Source organism: Myxocyprinus asiaticus, chromosome 17, assembly GCF_019703515.2.
Source record: "Myxocyprinus asiaticus isolate MX2 ecotype Aquarium Trade chromosome 17, UBuf_Myxa_2, whole genome shotgun sequence".
NCBI lineage: Eukaryota > Metazoa > Chordata > Actinopteri > Cypriniformes > Catostomidae > Myxocyprinus > Myxocyprinus asiaticus.
Window position 1 is genome coordinate 42,883,481 of NC_059360.1, and position 24,493 is coordinate 42,907,973.

At 37.7% G+C, this 24,493-nt stretch overlaps 1 protein-coding gene across 3 annotated transcripts in view; it reads left to right on the plus strand.

Moving 5' to 3' along the window:
* Positions 1–24,493, plus strand: part of LOC127454744 (protein TALPID3-like) — a 176,099-nt gene that overhangs the window by 99,541 nt on the left and 52,065 nt on the right. For all 3 annotated transcript variants that reach the window (XM_051722119.1, XM_051722120.1, XM_051722121.1), the window contains 11 exons: positions 888–1,066; positions 1,422–1,531; positions 7,759–7,943; positions 8,087–8,234; positions 9,747–9,945; positions 13,574–13,845; positions 14,129–14,205; positions 14,300–14,425; positions 15,081–15,270; positions 20,632–20,747; positions 23,062–23,137. In XM_051722119.1, the coding sequence (XP_051578079.1) occupies positions 888–1,066; positions 1,422–1,531; positions 7,759–7,943; positions 8,087–8,234; positions 9,747–9,945; positions 13,574–13,845; positions 14,129–14,205; positions 14,300–14,425; positions 15,081–15,270; positions 20,632–20,747; positions 23,062–23,137 (1,678 nt within the window). The remainder of the gene's footprint in view (positions 1–887; positions 1,067–1,421; positions 1,532–7,758; positions 7,944–8,086; positions 8,235–9,746; positions 9,946–13,573; positions 13,846–14,128; positions 14,206–14,299; positions 14,426–15,080; positions 15,271–20,631; positions 20,748–23,061; positions 23,138–24,493) is intronic.

Genomic DNA, 24,493 nt, shown 5'->3' on the forward strand with positions numbered 1-24,493 from the left:
GAATCTAAAGCTCTGTTGGCAACAGTGCGATTTCAATTTAAAGTAATCTTGACTTTTGTTCTATTTTGGCTCTCTAATTGTGTGCATGGCAATTCAGGTCACAGTTATGAGTCCAAAATATAAACACTTTCCGAACATCAAGACGAGCAATAAAAATTCAAGTGTTTTGCTCAGCAATTGCCTTAAGCTTTTGTGAATGTTCAGTGAGAAATGCCATGTTTTCCACCCACTCTGAGTTTTCCCAATGACCTAATAAAGGATGCAGCTACAGGACTTAAGAACAGACCCTGGTCTGAACAAATTCACTCTCTCTTTGCACTCCAGGCACAGATTGTTGCCAGCTCCTAAAATGTCATTCCTCTAAGACTCCAGTGCCTCAGATTTTGGCCGGGCCAAGATGGAGTCATAAACTTCAAACAGGCCCAGCGCCCGCATGGCAGAACGCATTACTCCCTATTTCTCTGGCGCCTGGCCACTGGAAATGAGCTAATCACTCCTTACACAGACCTCCCTGAGTTCAGGCCAAAGGAATCTGAACATTATCCAAACCAGTGACCAAAATGTTGAAAGCTGGCTCACAGATCCAGCGATGGAATTATACATAACAAACGTCCTCCTTCTCTTTAACCTCTCATTCTGTTGAGACTGTAATGATGACTGTGAAATTGCACTCAGACTAACATGTGTTTGCCATTACCGCACAGTACGCGGTGTGCTCTTGTATTTGCCGTCATTTGCGTTGAAAGTTAAGTGTCCGATCCAATGAACTGTCAAGGATGTTTTTGCAGCACCAAATTGTCAGTGAATTCCTGTCTTTAGAAAGCAGTCCATTGGCAGATATATATCATAAAACTGCTGAGTTTTCTCAAAGCTGTGTTTGGATTCAGGAAACACACATCGGAGTTCCAGACTCTCCTATTGAGCTGAACGGGCTGCCCTCCCCTCCAGCTGCTCTGTATCACGGTCCAGCGTTTCCTCCACAGCCTTCCCAGTCCACACCACTCACAGAGCCCATCCTGAACAACATCCAGCAGAAAGAGACCCTAGAGAATAGGCTGGTGGATTGGTGAGATCCCACTATATTTATAAATATCATCTGGTTCACAGTTGTAATCCAGGCCTCTACTCTAAAACCTATGCCACAGGTTTATGAAAATGTTGTAGATTAGGCCTTCTTCAACTGGATGACCGGTCTATTACTGTTTTAAAGTCTTACAGACAATATGAAATGGCATTCCCCACACATTTAACTTCAGTAAAATATTAAGAGGTAATAATGTTGGCCGGGACTTGAATTTATCCATCAGGATTTGATTGGATGGAAACATGTTAGGCTTTGACATTATTGGTTAATATATATTTCCACCATAGAAATAAAGTTATATAAGTTTGGAACATGGAATTTGTCATTTCTCTAATAGGGTGGAGCAACAGCTCATGGCCAGAATGATCACTGGAATGTTCCCTCAGCCTACCCAGGCAGACCCGGCCAGCCAATCAGAGCCAGATGAAAGTGCGACATCAGACATTGGTGAACATCTTTTTTTCTTTCTACTACCTTTATACATGTTTACTACATAAAATAATTAAGGGCACACATTTTCATTAACATATTATTTTATCAAGCAAATTCATAGAAGATATATTCCCTGACATGCAAACCTACCTAGTGTTGCTAACCTTAAAGGGATAGTTCACACAAAAATGAAAATGCTCTCATCATTTACTCACCCTCGTGCTTTCCCAGATGTGTATGACTTTTTTACTTCTGCAGAATACTAATTAAGATTTTTAGAAGAATATCTCAGCTCTGTAGGTCCATACAATGCAAGTGAATGGTGGCCAGAACAGGTCCAAAAAGCATATGAAGGTAGCATAAAAGTAATTCATATGACTCAAGTAGTTAAATCCATGTCTTCAGAAGTGATTTGATAGGTGTGGATGAGAAACAGATCTATATTTTAGTCCTTTTTTACTATAAATCTCCACTTCCACATTCTTCTTCTTTTGTTTTCACGATTCGCATTCTTTGTGCATATTGCCACCTTCTGGTCAGGAAGGATAATTTATGGTAAAAAAAAGGACATAAATATTCATCTGTTTCCCACACACGCCTATCATATCGCTTCTAAAGATATGGACTACTTTTTTGCTACGCTTATATGCTTTTTGGATCTTCAAAGTTCTGGCCACCATTCACTTGCATTGTATGGACCTACAGAGCTGAGATATTCTTCTAAAAATCTTTGTTTGTGTTCAGCAGATGAAAGAAAGTCATTCATATCTGGGATGGGACCCCTTTAATGATAGGCCTCTATAGGTGCTGTGCAGTGATATACTATAGCTAGATGAACAGGTGTTTTGTATCATAGCTCATACTACATAATTTTTTTAAGTAAGTCTAGAACGCTGTATTGACCAAACAGCATCCAGGACAGGTACTGTTCGTTTTATAATTTAAAAGTGCACTACGGAGGATTTCTTGCTAAAATTCTTTATTTAAAATGATCAAAACACCATTATCAAGCCAGTAAAAAAAAAAAAAATCATTGTTCAAAACCACATTCTTGGCTTACCTCGAGTCACTTCTGTAAACCAACAATAATGATTTTACATTCAGAGTTAACACGTTCAATTTGACGTAAAATTTTAGGTTTCCGTCATTCACCCTAGTGTGTTTGCTGTTCTGGCGGCAGACACTGTATGCTACTTATTGGCTCAGATGATATTTTTTTATTCTTTTATTTTATTAGTCTTTTAGGACTTTTCTTTACTGTCAGTTACTCTTCGTGTAGCTAGTCAGATCCACTCTGAAATGTTACTCAAAGGCTACAATGAGGATACCTCAAGCACCGAAGCACAGCCGACATAAAAAACAAAACAATGTTCCTCTGCCAGCCACTTGCAATTTTAGGTTTCAACCATAGATGGTGATAGACAGCCCAGAGCTGCGTAGTGTACCTTTAAGAAGCAATTAAGTGTGTCAGGCCACACCCAAACGAATCCATTGTCATTTGAAAATGAAATTTTCATTTTCTTAATGTCATCGTTTTTCAAAGTAAACGGTAATAAAGAGCGTTTTAGAAATGCTCCGTTTGCCTATTGGAGAAAAATGCCATTCCGGTGTGAATGAGAGGCGTAAACATAGCGAAATCAATACGTTTTCAAATGAAAACGTATTAGCATGGATGTGGCCTCAGTTTAGGATTCAACTATTATACATCATCACCAATATACCAATGTGTCTAATCAATGTTAAAAATCAACAAAACAATCAATAACGCCTGACATAAACCAGCAAGAATGATAGAACTACACCAATTTTCCATCTACAAGCTCATAATTTTGATTCATAGTGTCTACGAAAGCAAGCTGCTCATTTGTCATGCATGTCAGCATGCCACAATATTGTGTTTCCTCATTAATGTGTGATTGCTTGTCTTCAGCCCCTCTACACCTCCTCCATTCTGTCCCTCCATTTACTCCACGTCACTTCTGTTCAGCCACCGCGGAGGTCCTGCCTCATTAATTCTTGCTTTCTTGTAATAGAAAGATCAATGATGTATCAAATATGCAGAGGATGCTACAAGTCTGCCATCAGCAAACTGTCGTCAGCATATTCACAGTCTGACTGGACTCTTCCTCCGGTAGAGGAAATGCGTTTGCGTTCAAATGCAGCCTTGCCCTAGACAAAAGGAAATGGGACCCCTGCAAAGAATGTCAGCTGTGTATATTAGCTTTTTAATAGTGCTGGTCCAAAACGCTTACATGTGCAAGAATTCAGAATAGGCTGGATGAGAGGCTATGTGGGTCTCAGATTGGTGCTTTGAAAATACTTTGCTGGCAAACACAGCTTCAAAAATGCTTTATGGAGGAATATTTTACAGAAGATATGTACTGTTTTATGCATATGCATATTATTAGTTGAATGCATACTAAGAGTTTTGGCTCTTTAAATTGTTCTAACTTTATTATTCACAATTGTGTAATTTCTGCAATACCAAATGGAATCGCAAAAATAACTAGATAGGAAAGGTTAAAAGTTTAAAAGAATTTTAAGTTTTAAATTTAATGGTTACACAGACAGAACTACAGTAAAAGAAACAGCTAGCTAGGTAGGTAGTCTGACAAACTGTCAGAGAGAGAGAAAGAAAAAGAGAGCAACTTATTAAATATTAAAGACCTATGCTGTTGTTGTATGCTTTGTTAAGCCAACATAGGCCACATACACACTACAAAGTTTCAAGAGTGACAGCCATGTGTGTATGGAATACAGGAGTTACTCAACTGATAACCATAGCAACGCTCCGAGACCGCAGGGCTGATGAGAGAAACTACAGTGAAGGGAGAGACTGGACTATATGAATGAGTGAAGACACGTACATCTGTTTGTGTTATGTGCAGCAGGAGAAGACAGACACATCTCACTTGCACCATTAATCTAATAATTAAAGGGGTCTTGAAATGCTCTTATTTTTTATAATTTTATTATCTTCCCTGAGGTCCACTGATAATGTTAGGAATGTTTTTATTGCACCAAAACAGTAATATATGATCATTTTCCATAAACTATCAAAATAAGTCATGACATTTGAAATACTCATGAATTAAATGGTTTACTTATATTTTTGATCAGGTCCAAGTGTTTTTTAACTGGCCCATCCTTCAATAACAGTTCCTTTGCAAAGCTTGAACCATATTATGACTGGTTCACAAGCAAACCACGGTGATATGGTCGAAATAAAAAAACATGCTGTACATAGTGCAAAGCATGGTGAATAGACATACACATACCATATCACATCGTTGGAAAAGCATCAAAACAGTCAAATACATCCATCTAGTGCATGTTTACATACACCAACAATAAAATAGTGCAGATTAGTGAATTTAATATGCTTTAATATGTTTGTGCTCAACAGCAGCTGAATGAAACTGAAATGCTTCTCCTTTTCAGAGTTGTAATTTGACACCACGTCTTTTAACCCTCTGGTGTCTGAGGGTGTTTTGGGCCCTGGAGAAGTTTTGACATGCCTTGACATTTGTGCTTTTTTCAGTTGCTTAAAAACATATTAACGGCTAAAGTCTGATAACACTGTATTCAAAACAAACTGGGCTACAATAATATGTGAGCAACATGTATGTACATGTTTGTATTTTGAGAAAATAACATTTATGGGTGGTTTTTGAAAAAACTAAAATTTTAAGTTACTGAAATAAGGCCATATAACACACACATATAACATATAAAACATTTGATCACTCATTCATACAAAACAATATAGTCATTTAACTTTTGTAAGACACTTTTAGTGTTAGAAAGGCCATATGCGAGGAGGCGTGGATGATCATGAATACTGATGTGATTCACACCTGAGGAGACAAAGACCCCTCCCCTGGGCCTATCAATGAGGAATGTGACTGAGAGAATGAATGTGAGGAGACTTAATGATTGAATGTATTGTTTGTAGCTTATTCACAAAATCAAGTTTAAGTTAAAAGAATTAATCTGACTATACATTTTCTTTACATAAAGACTTTACTTAAAAACTTTAGATCTATACTATCGTTTAAAAGTTTTAAATCGGTAAGATTTTTTTAATGTTTTTAAAAGAAGTCTCTTCTGCCCACCAAGGCTGCATTTATTTGATCCAAAATGCAGCAAAAACAGTGATATTGTGACATATTTTTACAATTTAAAATAACCTGTTTCTATTTGAATATATTGTAAAACGCAATTTATTCTTGTGATCACAGCTGAATTTTCAGCATCATTACTGCAGTCTTCAGTGTCACATGATCCTTCAGAAATCATTCTAATATGCTGATTTTATAATATGAGCATATTTACAGCACATTTTACACATTTACACCCAAACAGATATTTGCATTTGATGATAATGAGGCAGTATAAACACTAGTTAAAATATAATCTAAACATTCATGTTATTTTTATATCATATTACATATCATATTGATATCATACAGCATACAATTTAAATACCTGCTTTAGCCGAAACAACATTTAAATGCAACTAAACTTAAGGATATATTTAAAATTTCAGTACTCTGAATACTGGCTGGCAAGCCTGGAAATAGTCCAACTAGTAAAATATGTACATGTTTATATAAAATAGCATACTCATCCGAAATTGTATCCTCGGCTGGATCAAGTCGCTCTTCAAAATGCAAACGTTCATCGGAGTCCCGCTCTTCTTATGAGGAAAATGTGAACACTTCCTCACCTGTGTAGCGTGCCATCTTCCAAACGCACAGGAAAGTGAATGAATCTGATGATGAACTTGATGCTTTTTAAGGCATTGTTGGGGGCGTTTACCATTTGCATTGATCGCCTCAGCACATTACCGTATGAATAGCGCACTCTGCTGGTGGGTGTGATCTCATTAGCGATAATGAGCTGAGCCAGGAAAAACTGTACATCGATTTGTTTCATACAGATTACATTGCAGGAGAATATTTGTTTTAAATTTGAATCATTTTATTTAAAAGTAGACATTTTAAACGTTCTTTAGACATATGTTTCATGTTTGTCTGATAAGTATTCGCGGAGTTTCAGTTCATTTTTGTGACTTGTTTGAGAAAGATGCTCGCGGAGAAAACGCACCCTGTTTATTTTCTTTATTTTACAAAAGCACAAGGTTTTGTTGTTATTGTGAGTGTACACAAATAAAAGTAGACTCTTTATAGTCTCTAATGATGTCTTACACTTATCTGTATGCCCAAAAATAGTATTTTAAGTTGTTTCCGCTGTTATGAGGAAAAAATCCAGCAGGACGCGCCGGCGTGTCCATCGACCCCTGAGGGTTAAAAGCAGCACCAGATACATGACAGTGGTCAAAGACGTCTGTCTAGCGCATGTTTATATACAAAAATATTTCAAAATAGTCCAGATGGGTCCCCTTTGGTGTTCAGGAATAGTTAGGCAACAGTAGGCCTTTTTGTCCTGCTCTCTCTTAGTTCACAAACTGAAGCACCAGTGGGCGAGGCCAAGGATGCAGTGACATAAAGTAGTTGATGTTTTTTCGCTGTAGAGGCAGTCATGAATTAATGGGCCCCCAAATGATGTAGAGAAGTCGCAGAAGTAGAGAACGAGGTGTTTTTGCAGTTTGGTTTCAAAAAATGCTTTTATTGCTTTAGGGATTACATTTTGAGTTCTGAAATTTACAGTATGTTTTTATTGTAGAATGACCTCTCATGTCAAAATATCAAGGAAAATTGTATTCCTTATGACATGACCCCTTTAACATCTAGTTGTTCAGTTTAGTAACGTTCACACTACATGAAATTTCTGAAAATGCGGTTGTCACTACCTGAATTTTTCGGGAGATAATTCGGTTGTAGAATCCGGTTGTCTCTCCCGCATTTTTCCGAACTGTGTGTGTGTACAGAACAGGATTAAGCACAAAAAGATGAAGTGACAACCAAATTTAGCTGCAGTGTGTACGTGGCCATAATGACTGTTTTCAAACATGTTCCCTAAGCGCTCTTCCATTGGTTACACAAACTGATACTCCTGCTCTGAACTCATGCCACTGATTGAGCTAATGCTGCTGTATTGGAATGGTCATGACACTCAAGCAAACAGAACGGAACAGAAAGTGAAAGTGTCACAGAGCCACCCTATTTATAGTAAAATCAAATCACCCTACCGATGGCAATCATAATCATGTTAACAGTAGCAAATGATGCTACATGTATACCAGGTAATTGTTCTCTCTGTGTTGTTTTGTGTGACAGTGGAGACCGCAGGTGGAGGTGGTCTGCAGTTGTTTGTGGACACAGGGGTACCAGTAGACTCTGAGCTCATAAGACAGTGTGTGAATGAGGTACTGGCTGAAACTATTGCTGTGATGCTGGGACAGAGAGAGACACAGAGAGTGCCCACTGCCATTGCCCAAACACAAGAAAGTCACACTCAGGAGGTGCTTGCATGCCCACACATGACACATTGTATTTTAAACTCCTATTTTGTCATCATGATGTTAACATATTAAATATTGTGTAATGACATAAAAAAAAATGTGTTTTGTGGTAGCGTTGTTTTAACATTGTGCTAACATTTCAGGAGGTGACTACGGTACCGACACCAATACCGACTCCTGAGCCCAGCGTAAAAGAGCCAACGTCTCCTGTCAGAACCCCTGATCTCTCTGAGCATCTTTCTATGGCTCTGTCTGCCAAAGAGAACCAACATCAGGAATCTGCTTCACCAGGTAGGACAGAGGATTGATTCTTATGACCATACTGAATCAGTCTACACACTGCCAACAGGGTTGAAAATTATGTTTTTATCACATCCAATGCCAATGGGACTGTAATTGAGAAAATGTACTGGTCACAAAACAGTGTTACATTATTTTTATATACATTTTTTTTTTTTTTAAAGTCGAGTCAAGTCGTTTTATTTGTATAGTGCTTCTCACAATATGATTCATTCAGTTTCAAGGCAGCTTCACAGAAGTTCAGACAATATAAATTGATGGTTTATTCTGGAAAGACTACAGGATAAACTGACACAATTTTGAACATTAAATGTATCTGTTCTGAAACAGTATTCACTGTATAGGATAGAGTCGGATCTCGAAATACAGAAAACTCTCTTTTGATTTTTATCCATACCTTGTTTTAACCATTTCTGGACCGTATTAAGCTGCTAATGCAACTCACCATGTTTAAAGGAATAGTTCACCCAAAAATGAAAATTCGCCATCATTTAATCACCCTCATGCCATCCCAGATGTGTATGACTTTCTTTCTTCTGCAGAGCACAGAAGAAGATTTTTAGAAGAATATTTCAGCTCTATAGGTACATACAATGCAAGTGAATGGTGGCCACAACTTTGAAGGTCTAAAAAGCACATAAAGGCAGCAAGTAATCCATACGACTCCAGTGGTTAAATCCATGTCTTCAAAAGTGATATGATTGGTGTGGCTGAGAAACAAATCAATATTTAAGTTATTTTTTTTACTATAAATGTTCACTTTCACATTCTTGCACATCGCGACATCTCAGGTACTTAAATGTTGATATTTTTCTCACCCACACCTATATTATCACTTCTTAAGACATGGCTTTAACCACTGGAGTCATTGTATGGTCCTACAGAGCTGATATATTCTTCTAAAAATCTATGTTTGTGTTCAGCTGAAAAAAGAAAGTCATACACATCTAGGATGTCATGAGGGTAACTTTTTTCTTGTATATTTTTGGTCAATGAGTCACTTGCTGTGCCATATTTGTGATAAGCCAGTCTATGGTAAGACTGTACCCATCACAAAAAGTTTATTCCTCACTTTTTTATTTTGGTGGCTTAATGCAAGTAATATTCCACATGTGTCGCCACATTGACATCTGGAGAAAAAAAGTAGGCATACTCGATAAACTTCTGAAAATACATTTTCAACCGTGGTAAAAGTTGTCTGCAATCAAGTCACAATACAATTTTCTTTACTACACGGATTGCAGGTCTTCTATTTGAATCGGTCACATTACTTACAACAGGTCAGACTGTTGTTCTTACAATCCAGTTTAACCAAATTTTTCAGTTTCTAATACTGTTACCAGCCAACTGGTTAGTAACTCCATTTATTTTACTCGCATTTGGTGCTTGCTGAGTGTTAATTTTGGTCCCTGGCTGCTTACATACACAGCAAACATTTAATGTGTTAGCACAGTTGTTCACACAACTGTTGTCAGGTCTGGAGAGTTTCTGTCTTTGTTTCAGGTCCAGATAAAATTCCTGTGGACACACCAGCTACTACACCAATTCCATCTCCCACCAGAGTGGCCACACCCTCTCATCCTCCAGCCAATCAGAGCCCAGACTCAGCCAGCCTGCAGAACCACCCCTGGGCAGGAACAGAGCTACCCCTAAAGGAGGAAGATCCACACAGTGAGAGAGAAGAGCAGCAGCCACCGTTAGTGTGCGTCTTGTTTATTCTTATGCCATTTTTTTGTTACAGGAAGTGTTGATGTAAAGCCAAAATAATGACAGTTCTTTTCACCCATTTCTGAAATCTTGTTGCCAGTAGTGAAACTGTTCAATTGACTGTTTGCGGTAGCAAAAATGGTTAGTGTAAAAAAAAGTCTTAAAAAATGGGCCTAGTAATGAATTTTGTGAAGTCTGTTGAGGAGGAAATATATAGGCCCACAGTGCCCCCTGCTGTTAACAAGAGTATATACATCTTCCTATAGCAATAAATAGGGATAGCCTGCTCATAAATACAATGAAAAGGGCTTTGTGATTCTATATTTTTACAAACTGCTCAAAGCAACAGTATATTTATTCAAAGGGGTCATATTCTACACTTTTGAAGCTTTTTTTTTCTTCTCAAAAGTCCACTCATTGTCAGTCAAGGTCTCTTGCATTGAAGTACAGAAGCCCTGAACCACACTGTGAAAAAAAATCCACTAGAAGTTAAATGTTTTTTAGGTGTCTTATTGCCTTCCTGAGCCTATGACCTATAAATATATTTTTCTCTCTCACAGAAAATTTTTTCTCTCAAAAATGTTTTTTTTTTTTTTTCTCCTCAAGTGGCAACACATGAGATTTTGTTTTTTTTTGCATGCTAGCTAACAATTAGCATGCAGTACCAACCTCGGCCACCAGGAGCCACTATCAGTAAGCATGAAATCTTACAAGGTGACAGATGACAGCTGTGGTGCTTGATCTGTTGATTTATAGTTGTATAATCCTCTAACAAGAATGTTTTTCAAATCTTAAAGCTGCACTATGTAAGAGTTTTTGGTTAAAAATGAACAAATTGCCATTATTATTTGAGTACGTAAACAATCAGTGTTCAAAACAATGTCCTTATCTTGCACCGATACACTACGGTAAGCCTATAAAAATAATTTGCATTTTGAGCTGTCGGTTCGATTTGGCGTAAAATCGCTGGCTTATGACGTTCATCCTAGCATTGTTACGTCATGTCTGCACACACAGGAAAGAAGTGCCGGCTGTCTCATGTTCCGGCTGGAGAAACTAACTACACTGTTCAGCTCAGTTCAGTAACACTCACGTTGTTGCATTCTAGATGGATGTTTATCTGTTATCCGTTTGGCGAAGTTGATATGTTTTCTGGTTGTTGAAGCTTATATTGCTTGTCATGCTTTTATGAATCAAACATTACATGTGTGTTAACCGATCGCGATGTATCTACGTTGTCCGTTTAAGTTACTGTGACATGTTTAATATGTATGACTTCTGAAATCGACTTCATGTAATTATTATATTGCATATTTAAGCTTATTATTTTTACGTTTAATAAAGTATATTTTATCCCCCATCATTATTGAATCCTCGTTTTACCTTTTTAGTTTATGGTGTTACTGTGTGCATTGCATAGACATGCCATTGTAGTAACTGGGGCTGGAAAATATATTATAAAAATAATAAAGTCTTTTATTGAACTCGTATCAGCCACATTACGAGTTTAACCTCTTAAATTGAAAATTGTAGGATAATTCAAACATTAATAGTAGATAAAACACTTGAATAATCATATTAAGATCTACTGGTGGTGGCTGAGGAGAGTCCCCTGTTCTCTATTTAAAAGTGCTTTCAGTGTAGTGTCAGAAAAGCGATTTAAGTGTTAAATTCATTCAAATATGTAAATAAGAGTGTTGTTTATCTTCATCAAAGCAAGTAATATTTCAGTTTCAAATGTTTAATTGTATAACATATTATCAACATGAAAATAGCACATTATGACTCCGGCACCAGTCATGATCACACACAGGCGATGTCCATTTAAGCTCAAATTGTGAGATTCATCCACCAGAAAAGCAGTGCCTTAACACGACTGACGTAATGTATTCTTTTGCCATGTAAAATGCAATTTTAAGTTTCAACCACTGATGACACTAGAGAGCACAAAGTTAAGTAGTGCAGCTTTAATCAAGGAAAGAAACATATAATGTTTGAGAGTCTACTAATACATGAAATCCCACAGTTAAATGAATATACCTCAGGTTACATATGTTTCATATGGCATTCGTTGTCAAGTGTAACAACGGGAGTTATTTCTAGTTGTCTGATGACATTCACCACCGGGAATATGGATGCTGCTATTGATAATGTGTTTTTTAAATTGTTAGCCCAGGTAAACATGCGCTAGATAGATGTCTTTGCCTGTTTTGATGCCTCTCGTTGTAGTAGGCTCAGTAACAATGCATATCCTTGAGAATTTCACAAACCAAGGGAAAACCAGACAGCTTGAAGATGTTTGAACAGAAAGCGCACACCGTTTCCTCAAGCAGCTCTGCATCTTCCTTTTACTCAACCCATCGCCGAAGCACTATGAGTTCATTCATTTGGGCAACGCTAACATGAGTCATGCCTCTAAACACAGCATTTAAAACTGAAAACACAGTGATAGGCATGAAAACGAGCAAAATTCGTAAAAGTAAAAAATGTTTGAAAGAAAAATAATTTAGAGAATTATTATTTTTTTTTTATTATTTTTTTTTTTTTTTTTTTTGAGAGCGAGAGAGTTTTGTAGGACATAGGCTCAGGAAGGCACTAAGACACCTAAAAAAAGATTCACCAAGTGAAATGTTTTTTTTTCACAGTGCAGTTCAGGGCTTCCGTATTAAAGGAATAGTTCACCCAAAAATGAAAATTCTCTCATCATTTACTCACCCTCATGTCATCACAGATGTATGTGACTTCCTTTTTTTCTGCAGAACACAAACACATATTTTTTAGAAGAATAAGTCAGCTCTGTAGGTCCATGCAATGCAAGTGAATGGTGACCAAAACTTTGAAGCTCCAAAAAGCATATAAAGGCAGCGTAAAAGTAATCCATAAGACTCCAGAGGTTTAAACCATTTCTTCTGAAGCGATCCAATTGGTTTTGTGTTAGAACAGACCAAAATGTTGCTCTTTTTCACTGTACATCTTGCCATTCGATTCACTAGGCACGATCATGATGTCTTATGGATTACTTTTATGCTTCCTTTATGTGCTTTTGGGAGCTTCAAAGTTTTGGACCCCATTCACTTGCAGAGCTGAGATATTCTTCTAAAAATCTTCATTTGTTTTCTGCAGAAGAATGAAATTCACACATCTAGGATGGCATGAGGGTGAGTAAACGATGAGAGAATTTCTATTTCTTTAAAGACATAGTAACATAATATTTTAGAGGTCATTTAGTTTTGCATGACCATTTCCATTGCACTCTCTGACCCTTTGAATTACAGTAAACAGGCTGTTTTTGCCACTGTACCTTTAAGAGACTGTTCACATAGGACGCGTTCCTGCATTCCTCTACATTGTTTTTAATTGTTGATATATGCGACCATGGTCTATATGGATGCCTTTGATCTTTGTGATACATCTCACTGTTTTTTCCTGTTGTTTATAACCTAAGAGCACATCCTGTGTGAACAGCCCCTAAGACTTCCACTTTTAAATGACCTCTTTTATGATGGCTAACTTTTATGAATGCTAAATGAGTAATAATGTGGTAATGTTTTTCTTCTATGTCAGTGTAGACATACTGTACAAGGAATATGCTTTGACATGCCCTTTTTCTTCTTTCCAAACAGTGTGATGTCAGTTGCCCGAGAGGACGAGGAGGAAGAATCAACCATACCTCCATCCTCCCCGCTCAACTCCAAACTACAGACACCTCCACCACCACTTCTTCCAGCTCCTGTAAGCCAGGAACCTCCACTCCCTCCTGCTGCTGCTTCCTCTGAATCTCCCTCAACTGAGGAGAGCAGCTCCAGCTCCAGTGTGACTGTCACAGAGACAGCAGCCAGACACATCTCAGAGGGAGAGCTGCTGCTCACTCACAGCCAGATGGCAGCCGTCAGAGGTACCACATCACAAACACACACTCGTACACAGCCAAACATTCACTCAACCACTGACTACTGTCAACAAGGTTGAATATTTTCAGCTCGTTGCAATACGTTGGAATTGCCTTATGCGCAAAGGATGCATGCAGTACTGTTATGATCAGCCTTCATATCTAGAGTGTTCCTTTGATGCCTAAATGTTGTATAGGTGGGCATCTCACTAGGATTTGAAACAGAGCTCATAGTCTTGTAACACATTTTTGTGCATATTGTTCTTGAAACAACTTTCTTTTTATCCAGTTCTGGAAGAAGAGGGAGTTATTCTTCCTAATTTGTTGACCAGCCTGAACAGTTCCCTGCTTGGAGTCCAGGACATGGTGAATGTTTGACTGCAAAATAATACAATCCAAGTTTATGAAGATGTATAATATCTAGATGGACTGTTCTGATACAAAGCTTTCTGATTGTCAGGACTACGACCCGCCCAGTGAGGGTCAGGTGATCAGAGCTCCGCTCCTCCCCGCCCATCATGACCCCATCCTGTCTCTGTTGGCCAGGATGGAACACGGCCCTGTGAGCCAATCACAGCAGCCAGAGGTATCACATGACTCAAATAAGGCAGTTATCACGAATGATGTCCAATTTGTGATAAAATCTTTTGAACGGGTTCTTTTTAAAGATTCGGTTAAATTGAAATGCAAAGTGTTTGTGAATCTCTCGACTGTAAGAAAGAACATTTGTCTCTGATATGCAATATAATGCAACATTTGTCACTATCTATATTTTTTCATAATTAATCAAAAACATTAACTAAACATTTGTTTTACTACAAATAAGAACATGTAAAATGCCACATAGGGAACACCTATGAGTGATGATTCAATTCGATGATTCACATTGATTTTTTGAACCAGTACATTGAACGAACCGTCCCAATTAACGGATTCACTAAAATGAATCAAACTCCCCAAGGCTATGTTCTCACAGGGTTAAATAAAGGTACAATTGCTTGTTGCATACAGTATATGGATGCATATAGATGTATGTACAGAAGTAATTTTTCATGTTATAGGAGTTTGATGGAGTTTTTTGTGTGAATGATGTATATTTATCATTTGAATGTAGTGAAATCATGTCAATCATATCTGCTTGAAGTATTGCTAGCTCATTTCTGCTCTTATCCAGAAGATGGCGCTAGCGTCACATGTTCAAACAGGATAAATTTGCATTTTTATTCATTTTTCTCTTTCAGAGATGGTGGGAGGAGGAGAGCAGTGGGGAGATCAGTGAGGGTCAGAGACCACCCCTGTCCGCTGCAGAGGAGAGTGTGCTGACAGGACACTCTCTCATAGACCAGCAGAGATATACACAGAACAGAAACACAGATATCTCCCCCCACGCAACACTCACATCACCTGGACAGGTGCTCGCTAAACACACAGGTATAAAAACATCCATACAAGCGCACATACACACACACACAATCACAGGTAGATGAATTAACTTTGGAACCCCACTGTATAGATATATAGGTAGGTAGGAAGGTGTAAAGAAGGGGTTCTCCCCTTTTTCTCCCCTTTTTCTCCCCAATTTGGAATGCCCAATTCCCAGTGCACTCTAGGTCCTCGTGGTGACTCAATCCGGGTGGTGGAGGACTCAATCCGCGCATCTTATCACGTGGCTTTTTGAGCACGTTACCGCGGAGACCTAGTGCGTGTGGAGGCTTCAAGCTATTCTCCGCAGCATCCACGCACAACTCACCATGCGCCCCACTGAGAGCGAGAACCACATTATAGCGACCACGAGGAGGTTACCCCAACGTGACTCTACCCACCCTAGCAACCAGGCCAATTGGTTGCTTAGAAAGCCTGACTGGAGTCACTCAGCATGCCCTGGATTCGAACTTGTGACTCCAGGTGTGGTAGTCAGCATCTTTACTTGCTGAGGTACCCAGGCCCCAGGTGTAAAATTTCTGGAAGTTTTTAACGTCTAAGCCATAACAGCAAACATAAGTTGTTTTGCATACCTCCTACAAATATTTCAACATCATCTCCCTTTTTTACATTGTTCATCATTAATCTCTGTTTTTTTTTTTACCTGTTAACTCTCTTGGGCCATTTGGGTGGCCGTGTCCTTTTCCTGTACCATTTTGGCAGTGTAACTAGCTGTGCGTGTGGGCATGTCTAATGGGGCATGTCTCACACTACCCGTGTTATATGGATACAGGGAATTGAGCTGTTTTTGCTTCAGAATCTCTGTGTGAAAGAGAGAGCTCAGACCGACACAGGGGAAACCAGGCTGTCTGGATAGTTATCAGAACTGGGGCTCGGGGAACAGAACGGAAACCAGCCCCACTCCCACTATGAGCATCCTTTTCCACAGCCTGTGAACATCGTCCAAACACAACCGCAAAGACGCTTCTCTCTCTCTGCTAATGTTTATCTGATAATTCCCTGCTCGATGTGCATTCCCCTGATGAAATAACAGATACATTTAAAGTAGAGATTGACCGAGATTGTTTTTTTATTATTAATATTATTGAGAGAGATACTGGTGAATATTTATATTTAAATGCCCGATAACCGATATGTAGAACTGATTTTTAATTATTGTTTTATTTCTGCTTTTTTAAACAAGAATAAATAAAATCATTCTACTATACAACAATAACAACATAAAATGCATTTAATAATTTAGTAATAAAAATAAGTAGCAATAGTTAATGTAAGCAATGCTTTAATTTTTATTTTTAACAATTATAAATATTAACAATATATAGGTGTTATTATTATTAACAGCTATTATTAATTTATCATTTATGCCATTATAATTATGCAAAGTTGTTTTGGGCTATATCTAATAGAGCGCAACAGTCTGGTTCCAGAAGTAAAAAATCCCATTAATTTCTTCCATATACAAATAGATTTTCAATGCTAACTTATAAACCTTTAGAGACAGACCTATCATGAGCTCTGAGCTTGTTCATCGATGGTATATGGTTCCGGTGAAGCAATACGTATGCGTTATTTCAACTTAATTATTTTAAAGTCGTCTTTAATAGTGGAATTCCTGTTGAACAACTACATTACCTATTGTCCAGCAGAGAAAGCTTCACCAATCAGAGAACCGCAGCCAAGAAAGCCCACGAAATAAGACCATAAGCGACCGCCCAATCCCATGACACACTATCAATGACACAAGCGAGTCAGTCTCCCTGCACTCTCAAACTACTTAAACTGGCAGCCAAAAGTTTGGAATAATGTACAGATTTTGCTCTTATGGAAAGAAATTGGTACTTTTATTCACCAAAGTGGCATTCAACTGATCACAATGTATTGTCAGGACATTAATAAAAATAAATGTTCAGAAATTCTTAAACTACTTCAAAGAGTTCTCATATAATCCTCCATGTGCAGCAATGACAGCTTTGCAGATCCTTGGCATTCTAACTGTCAGTTTGTCCAGATACTCAGGTGACATTTCACCCCACGCTTCCTGTAGCACTTGCCATAGATGTGGCTGTATTGTCGGGCACTTCTCACACACCTTACAGTCTAGCTGATCCCACAAAAGCTCAATAGGGTTAAGATCCATAACACTCTTTTCCAATTATCTGTTGTCCAATGTCTGTGTTTCTTTGCCCACTCTAACCTTTTCTTTTTGTTTTTCTGTTTCAAAAGTGGCTTTTTCTTTGCAATTCTTCCATAAGGCCTGCACCCCTGAGTCTTCTCTTTACTGTTGTACATGAAACTGGTGTTGAGCAGGTAGAATTCAATGAAGCTGTCAGCTGAGGACATGTGAGGCGTCTGTTTCTCAAACTAGAGACTCTGATGTACTTATCCTCTTGTTTAGTTGTACATCTGGCCTTCCATATCTCTTTCTGTCCTTGTCAGAGCCAGTTGTCCTTTGTCTTTGAAGACTGTAGTGTACACCTTTGTATGAAATCTTCAGTTTTTTGGCAGTTTCAAGCATTGTATAGCCTTCATTCCTCAAAACAATGATTGGCTGACGAGTTTCTAGAGAAAGCTGTTTCTTTTTTGCTATTTTTGACCTAATAAGACCTTAAGACATGCCAGTCTATTGTAGACTGTGGCAACTCAAAAACAAACACAAAGACAATGTTAAGCTTAATTAAACGAACCAAATAGCTTTCAGCTGTGTTTGATATAATGGCAAGTGATTTTCTAGTACCAAATTAGCAATTTAGCATGATTACTCAAGGATAAGGTGTTGGAGTGATGGCTGCTGGAAATGGGGCCTGTCTAGATTTGATCAAAATGTACTTTTTTTCCAAATAGTGATGGTGCTGTTTTTTTACATCAGTAATGTCCTGACTATACTTTGTGATTAGTTGAATGCCACTTTGGTGAATTAAAGTACCAACTTCCTTCCAAAACAGCAAAATCTGTACATTTTATGTATTTGTGTATATTGGAATATTTTGAAATAAACGTAAACTATATTGTTTTATAAATATAATCAACAACATAAAATCAATAGTTTTATATATTTCTATAGTTTTGTTCGATTACGTCATTTGCGGTGCTTCATGAGATGGTAGTTCGTGCCCTCATGAAAGACAGTACGTACACAGACTTGCAACGTTTGTCTTTTTGTTGAATTTTCAAATACTTTTTTGCCTTAAAACAACGTCTGTAATAATGCAATTCACGTTGGAGCTGGTTGGTTTGGTTCATGCTTTACAACTCTTTAATGGAGGATTTTATGAAAAGTCTATGGAAGAAATTAATAGAAAAAATACTTCCGGAACCCAGACGGCTGAAAAAGTGAGCACTGTTGTGCTCTATTTTTACACTTAAAATTTATGTGATTCTCATTTGAGAATAAATGTCCGATAACCAATGTCCAGAACTGATTTTTAATTATTGTTTTATTTCTGCTTTTTGGAACAATAATAAATCAAAATCATTATACTACAACTATAAAGACATAATATGCTTTATAATATAATTTAACAATAATTAAAATATTAATAATATTTATGTAAACAATAAATTATTAACAATTAATTAATATCAACAAGAAATTGTTGTTACTAAAAACAAATATGATTGTATTTTTATGCCATTTTAATTATGTTGCTTTAGGCTATGTCTAAGTGTAATGCTGAAAATTCTATGCATTTCTCACTTGCGACTAGTTGAGTAATTTATGCAAACAATACACATATTAGAGGCCCACCAAACTGCAACACTTATGGCTCAACTGCATGGTGCTAGCAACATCAAGATCATTGGTTCGTTTCAAAGGGAGCACACCAACTGATGAAATGTGAACCTTGAATGCAATGTACTGTAAGTCACTGTGGATAAAAGCATCTGCCAAATGGATAAAAAGATATCAGTCAAACCGATTATCTATCTCTAATGTAAAGATCAATTTGAGCAATTAATAAAAGCTGTGTTGGACTTTGGGTCAGTATTAATTTTGTATCATGTTTTAAAATGTCACAGACTGTCCAAAAAGTATTAGTAAGTTATAAAGCAGAGTTGTTTTGGAAAAGGTTATGGAATATTCTGAGTTCAATACAAGTTACGCTCAATCGACATCATTTGTGGCAAAATGTTGATTACCACAAAAAATTTACAAATTGTTTACGTCTTGTGGCTTTACTTTTGAAACAGTGAGTGTTTTAGCATTTCCAGATTGGCCCCATTCACTTCCATTGTAAGTGCCTCACTGTAACCTTAATTTTTGCTTTCGAAATTAAGTCGAAATGAATTTTGTGGTATCAATATAATGTCATAAATGCCGTCTATTGAGCTTAACTTTTTTTGAACCCAGAATATTCCTTTAAAGTGGCCTGTGCCTTTTATTTGCATTTAAAATACATGACTAGTGTCCTTAAAGTGTTCAGCTCTCCAAAAGTGTGTGGACAGTACATGTAAGTTATGAGTCCCAGGCAACAGAACGCTGGTGTAGATTCCAAACCTCTTCCTGTGTTGGCCTAAACCAATATTTACTTTAAGCCAAGACTTCTCTGCTCACAGTAGAAAGAGACCTCAGTGTTGCTTAGAGACTAGCACTGCCAAAGCAAAAAGAAAAAACACACCTCAGCAGCACGGATAAGAGTTCATCCTTGACGGTGCGAGAATTTAAAGCTGTTTTGCTTTCTTCTCAACTGCAGTAGTGTCCCCATAACAGAGACAAATCAAAGTTGTTTGAAATGTCACATTCAATCTCCCGAGACGATTCTTGAATCTGTGTTAACATGTTACAGTCTATGGTTGGAAGATTGTGTTTTTTTGAATATGATCGGTTTACAGTGATGAAATTATGACCAGTGTAGGCATTTTATGTGAGTTTTTATAGGCTGTTCCTCTAGCCCAACTAGTAGAGCATGGCGTTAACAGTGCCAGGGTCATTGGTTTGATTCCCAGTGAATGCACATACTAAAGTTCACAATCCATTTCACTTCCGCAATGTGACATATTTTCAAGGGAAACAGGATATTAAATGAGAACAAAATGCGGGACTTGGTTTTATCCATTATAAATTTGATTGGATTGTAAAAAGTGATCTCTATATGTCAAGTGGTTGGAGGGAAAGGGTTAAAAAATAAGAGGGCTTTGTGACGTCAGCCGAAAATGAACATTGTTTCAGAGATGGAGCAAGTTGTTACATTTTGATAAGACCAGGAATGTGTAAAAAGTAAAAAGGGTCCATTTTGACTTAATCTATTGACCTTGTTGGACTTGAGTATTTACAGTAATCAAATCTTAGTTTAGTTCAGGGTGGGTACTTGCATGCATTCTGAAATATCGCCATGTTGTTGAATCCAGGACAACCAGGTGTTGTGGTTCAAGACAGTGGGATGTCAATCAACCTCAGGTTGCCAGAAGAACCAAAAGAACTGACTGTCTCCTCCCCACAGCCAGAGGATGCGGCACATCAGCAGGTAGATATCACAATCTTACACAGTGAGTGTGTGAGAAAAAACACAATATTAATTGTTTTTGAGAAAAGACTCATTTATGACACCTTTTTAATCAAGTTAACTCAGCAGGCATTGTAATAGCACCTCTAGTCAGTTATTTTATAGCCATGCCAGTACAGTTTCCACAGTATCTACTTGGAATTGGAAAGACAGAAATCTCCCAAACTGTTTGCCAAGCTTACATGTCTGCACCTCTTGCCTGGTTGCCCACTAAAGCTAAGCAGGGTTGAGCCTGGCCAGTACCTGGATGGGAGACCTCCTGGGGAAAACTAAGGTTGCTGCTGGAAGTGGTATTAGGGAGGGCAGCAGGGGGTGTTCAACCTGTGGTTTGTTTGGGTCCTGATGCCCCAGTATAGTGACAGGGACACTATAATGTAAAAAAGCACCGTCTTTTGAATGAGACGTTAAACCGAGGTCCTGACTCTCGGTGGTCATTAAAAATCCCATGGTAATTCTCATAAAGTGTAGAGGTGTACCCTGGTGTCCTGGCCAAATTCCCCCCATTGGCTCTTATATATCATGGCCTCCTAATAATCCCCATCCCTGAATTGGCTACATCACTCTACTCTCCTCTTGATCAATAGCTAGTGTGTGTTGGGCGTTCTGGCGCACTATGGCGGCCGTCGCATCATCCAGGTGGATGCTGCACACTGGTGGAGGTTGAGGAGAGTCCCCCTATACAATGTAAAGTGCTTTGAGTGCCTAGAAAAGTGCTAGATAAATGTAAGGAATCATTATTATTATTTTTATTATTATTATTATTATTACATTTCAATAGCGTATGCAAAATCACCAATAATATTACCATATTTTGTTTGGGTTTATTATAGTAGCTTTTTTACTTTACATTATTACATGGCTCTCTGGAATACTTGATTCTGATTGGTCAATCGCACGATCCAGCGGTCATATATTTCTATGTCTCATCTATCTACTTATCGGATCTCTTTGCAATCTCTTCAAGTAAGCTAATAAAATAGTTTAACTCAATTTAATATTCTGTGTTCATTTATTTCATAATTTGGCAAATAGTCTTGTAATAAGCAGGATAATGAGCAGTGAGATGTGCATGAAAGTTATTATTAGGGATGCACCGATATATCGGCTGCCGATATTTATTGGACAGTTATTGGCCAATTTAAAACCATCTGCATATCGTTAATAAGCATGAAAACACTGAATGAAAAACCGATGGTTTATTTATAATTAATTAGTAACACACTCGAATAGTAACACGAATGCACAATCCACAATATGTACATGGGAAGGCACTCCTAAGAACATTTAATATTTTTATTCTTTCTCGTTCTCACATTAAAGTGGAAAAAAACGGCTTAAACAGACATGACAGTTATGAAAGCAGCCCTTACCTATAGACTACATGATGAGGGAAACCATCTAAAATGCTTTGAAACCATCAGACTTTGACTTCTGAAATATCGGTATGATATCCATTAATGCTGCACGACTGATAGAATTGAGACTGAAATTGCAATATGGCCTTTTGTGGTTACTAAACCTTAAAAGGCTGTGTTTTAATCTACAAAAACAGAACTGTAGAAATGTTTTAGAAGTACAAAATAACCTGTTTTCATAGCAGTCATCATATTTAGTGTTTTTAATCTTTTTATAAATCTTTTTTTTTTTAAAATCTTTTTATCTTCTATTTATCTTTCAATGGAAATTATTTATTGTTAGAACAGTAAAAAAGCTTTTTTTCTACCTCTTTCTTTGTGCATTTGTTAAGCATTCCTAAGTAAAACAGTGATCTGATGACAAAATAAGGTACGGTAAGTGGCAAAATATCGGTATCGGCATGGTTACCGGCCGATAGTTTTTGTTGATATCGGTATCGGTAAAAATGTTCACATTGGTGCATCTCTAGTTATTATAAAGTGTTAATAAACAGACTTGTGACCATGCTCTACTGTACATCTGCTTATTATCTCAAAGTTCTGTAGTATGTGTGATGCTCTTTCAAATCAATTAGGAGTTTTTTGGCTGCATCAGAGTGTACACTGTGTATGCTCTCTTTAGTGGTGTTTGGACACTCCTGAGACCCTCATTAACACTGGATTCCCGGTCAGTTGACTGTCCATATGTAAGGATTTACCCCCTGAATGAGGGAGAGATTGAAACAATGTCTTACCCCTCTGTTCTTGTTTAATCCCTCTGTATACAGTGTCCTCTCTTTGCCCCTACTATTTCAGTTTTTATTTACTTTTGTCATCTGCTATTGTTCATTTCTCATCTCCTCTCATCTTTTTGTGTTTAGAGCACAGAGACGACACAGGTGGTGCACAGACCTGCACCAATCCTGGTGAGGCAGTACCAAGACAAAGAGGAACCAGGTACACACACACACACACACACACACACTCTCTAATGTGCAAGCATGAGCTGCCTACCCATTGTGTTATTGTTGGAAATTAGTCTTATTGTGAATGATTCATCAGTGCACGTTATGCTATAGAAAAAAATCATAACCTTTTACAAGATACAAGTAACAAGTAATTATTTTCCCTGCCTCTGAGACAACTTTTTACCAAGGTTGCACAAGTGGGGAAAACTACTGTTAACAAATAATATTAAACGGCAACTTTTCATGAGCTAACCAAATCATGCTAGATAAAATCAAGTCCTGCCCTACATAAAGTCCTGCTGAATATTCTGTTTCTCAAAAATTGCTTCGCATTATGGAAGTTAAATGGTTTGTGAATCCCATTTCATGTCTTTAACTTATTAGGTTGTTTTTGCACTGAATTTTTACTTCTGTAAACTGAGCTTCAGATTCGTATTTGAGGTTCAGATCGAAAATATAAGTTTGAATGTGCTTTAAGCTGATTTGGATAAAAGCATCTGCCAAGTTTAAATTAAATTAAATACATTTAATATAGTCAACATCTCAGAGCTGACTTTGAATAACTGTGGCCTGAGACCACACTACTGTATTTAAACCCACGGTCAGCAGTCTGTTTAAAAAGTGCTGCTGAGAAATTTGATGATAACTCTGTTCACGCCTGGTCTTGATGAAAGATACTCATTGAAAATTACTCATACTGAACGTCTTATTAAAACAAGCTTCTGTAACCTCAGCCAAAATTTTCCTTGCTATTTTTTAGTGCAGCCGATGACTGATCTTGGCTCACCCCACCATGCAGTTTGTTTTGCCGTCTTCAGATGGCAGTGTTCCTCTAGGTCAACGCTGTAGAATGTTCTTTTGTTTTGCTCCTGAGGTCAATGCAGTCTCTGTGAGACAGATTGCCTACTTCTGTTTGAGGTGTGTGTGTCCTCCCTTCTGAACATCAGGGGTCCAGAGATGCTTGAGTCAGTACAAATACATACCTGACAGCAAGAAATGGCATTTATATTATTTAGTTTGAAGGTCTGGGTGGACCAAGAGGACAGTTGTGATTCTTATGAACCAGATTTGCCTTTCCTCAAGGAAATATCAGCATTTGCTAGGCATCATAAGAATAGTGTTGCAGATTTTGGTAACTGAAGGTTTTAGGCTGTGGTTCTGTGTAAATGAATTGCTGCATCAGAGCCGCATTGCTACTGCCATGACACTCAGCGTACACCTTGATTTCAGTCGACTGCACACAGGAATCAACAATAGTCACTGTGCCGTGAAAAGGCAGCTATAAGTGGTTAATTATATGCACAGGGGACAAGACCAATTGCAAATCAGTTTGCACAGATGGAAA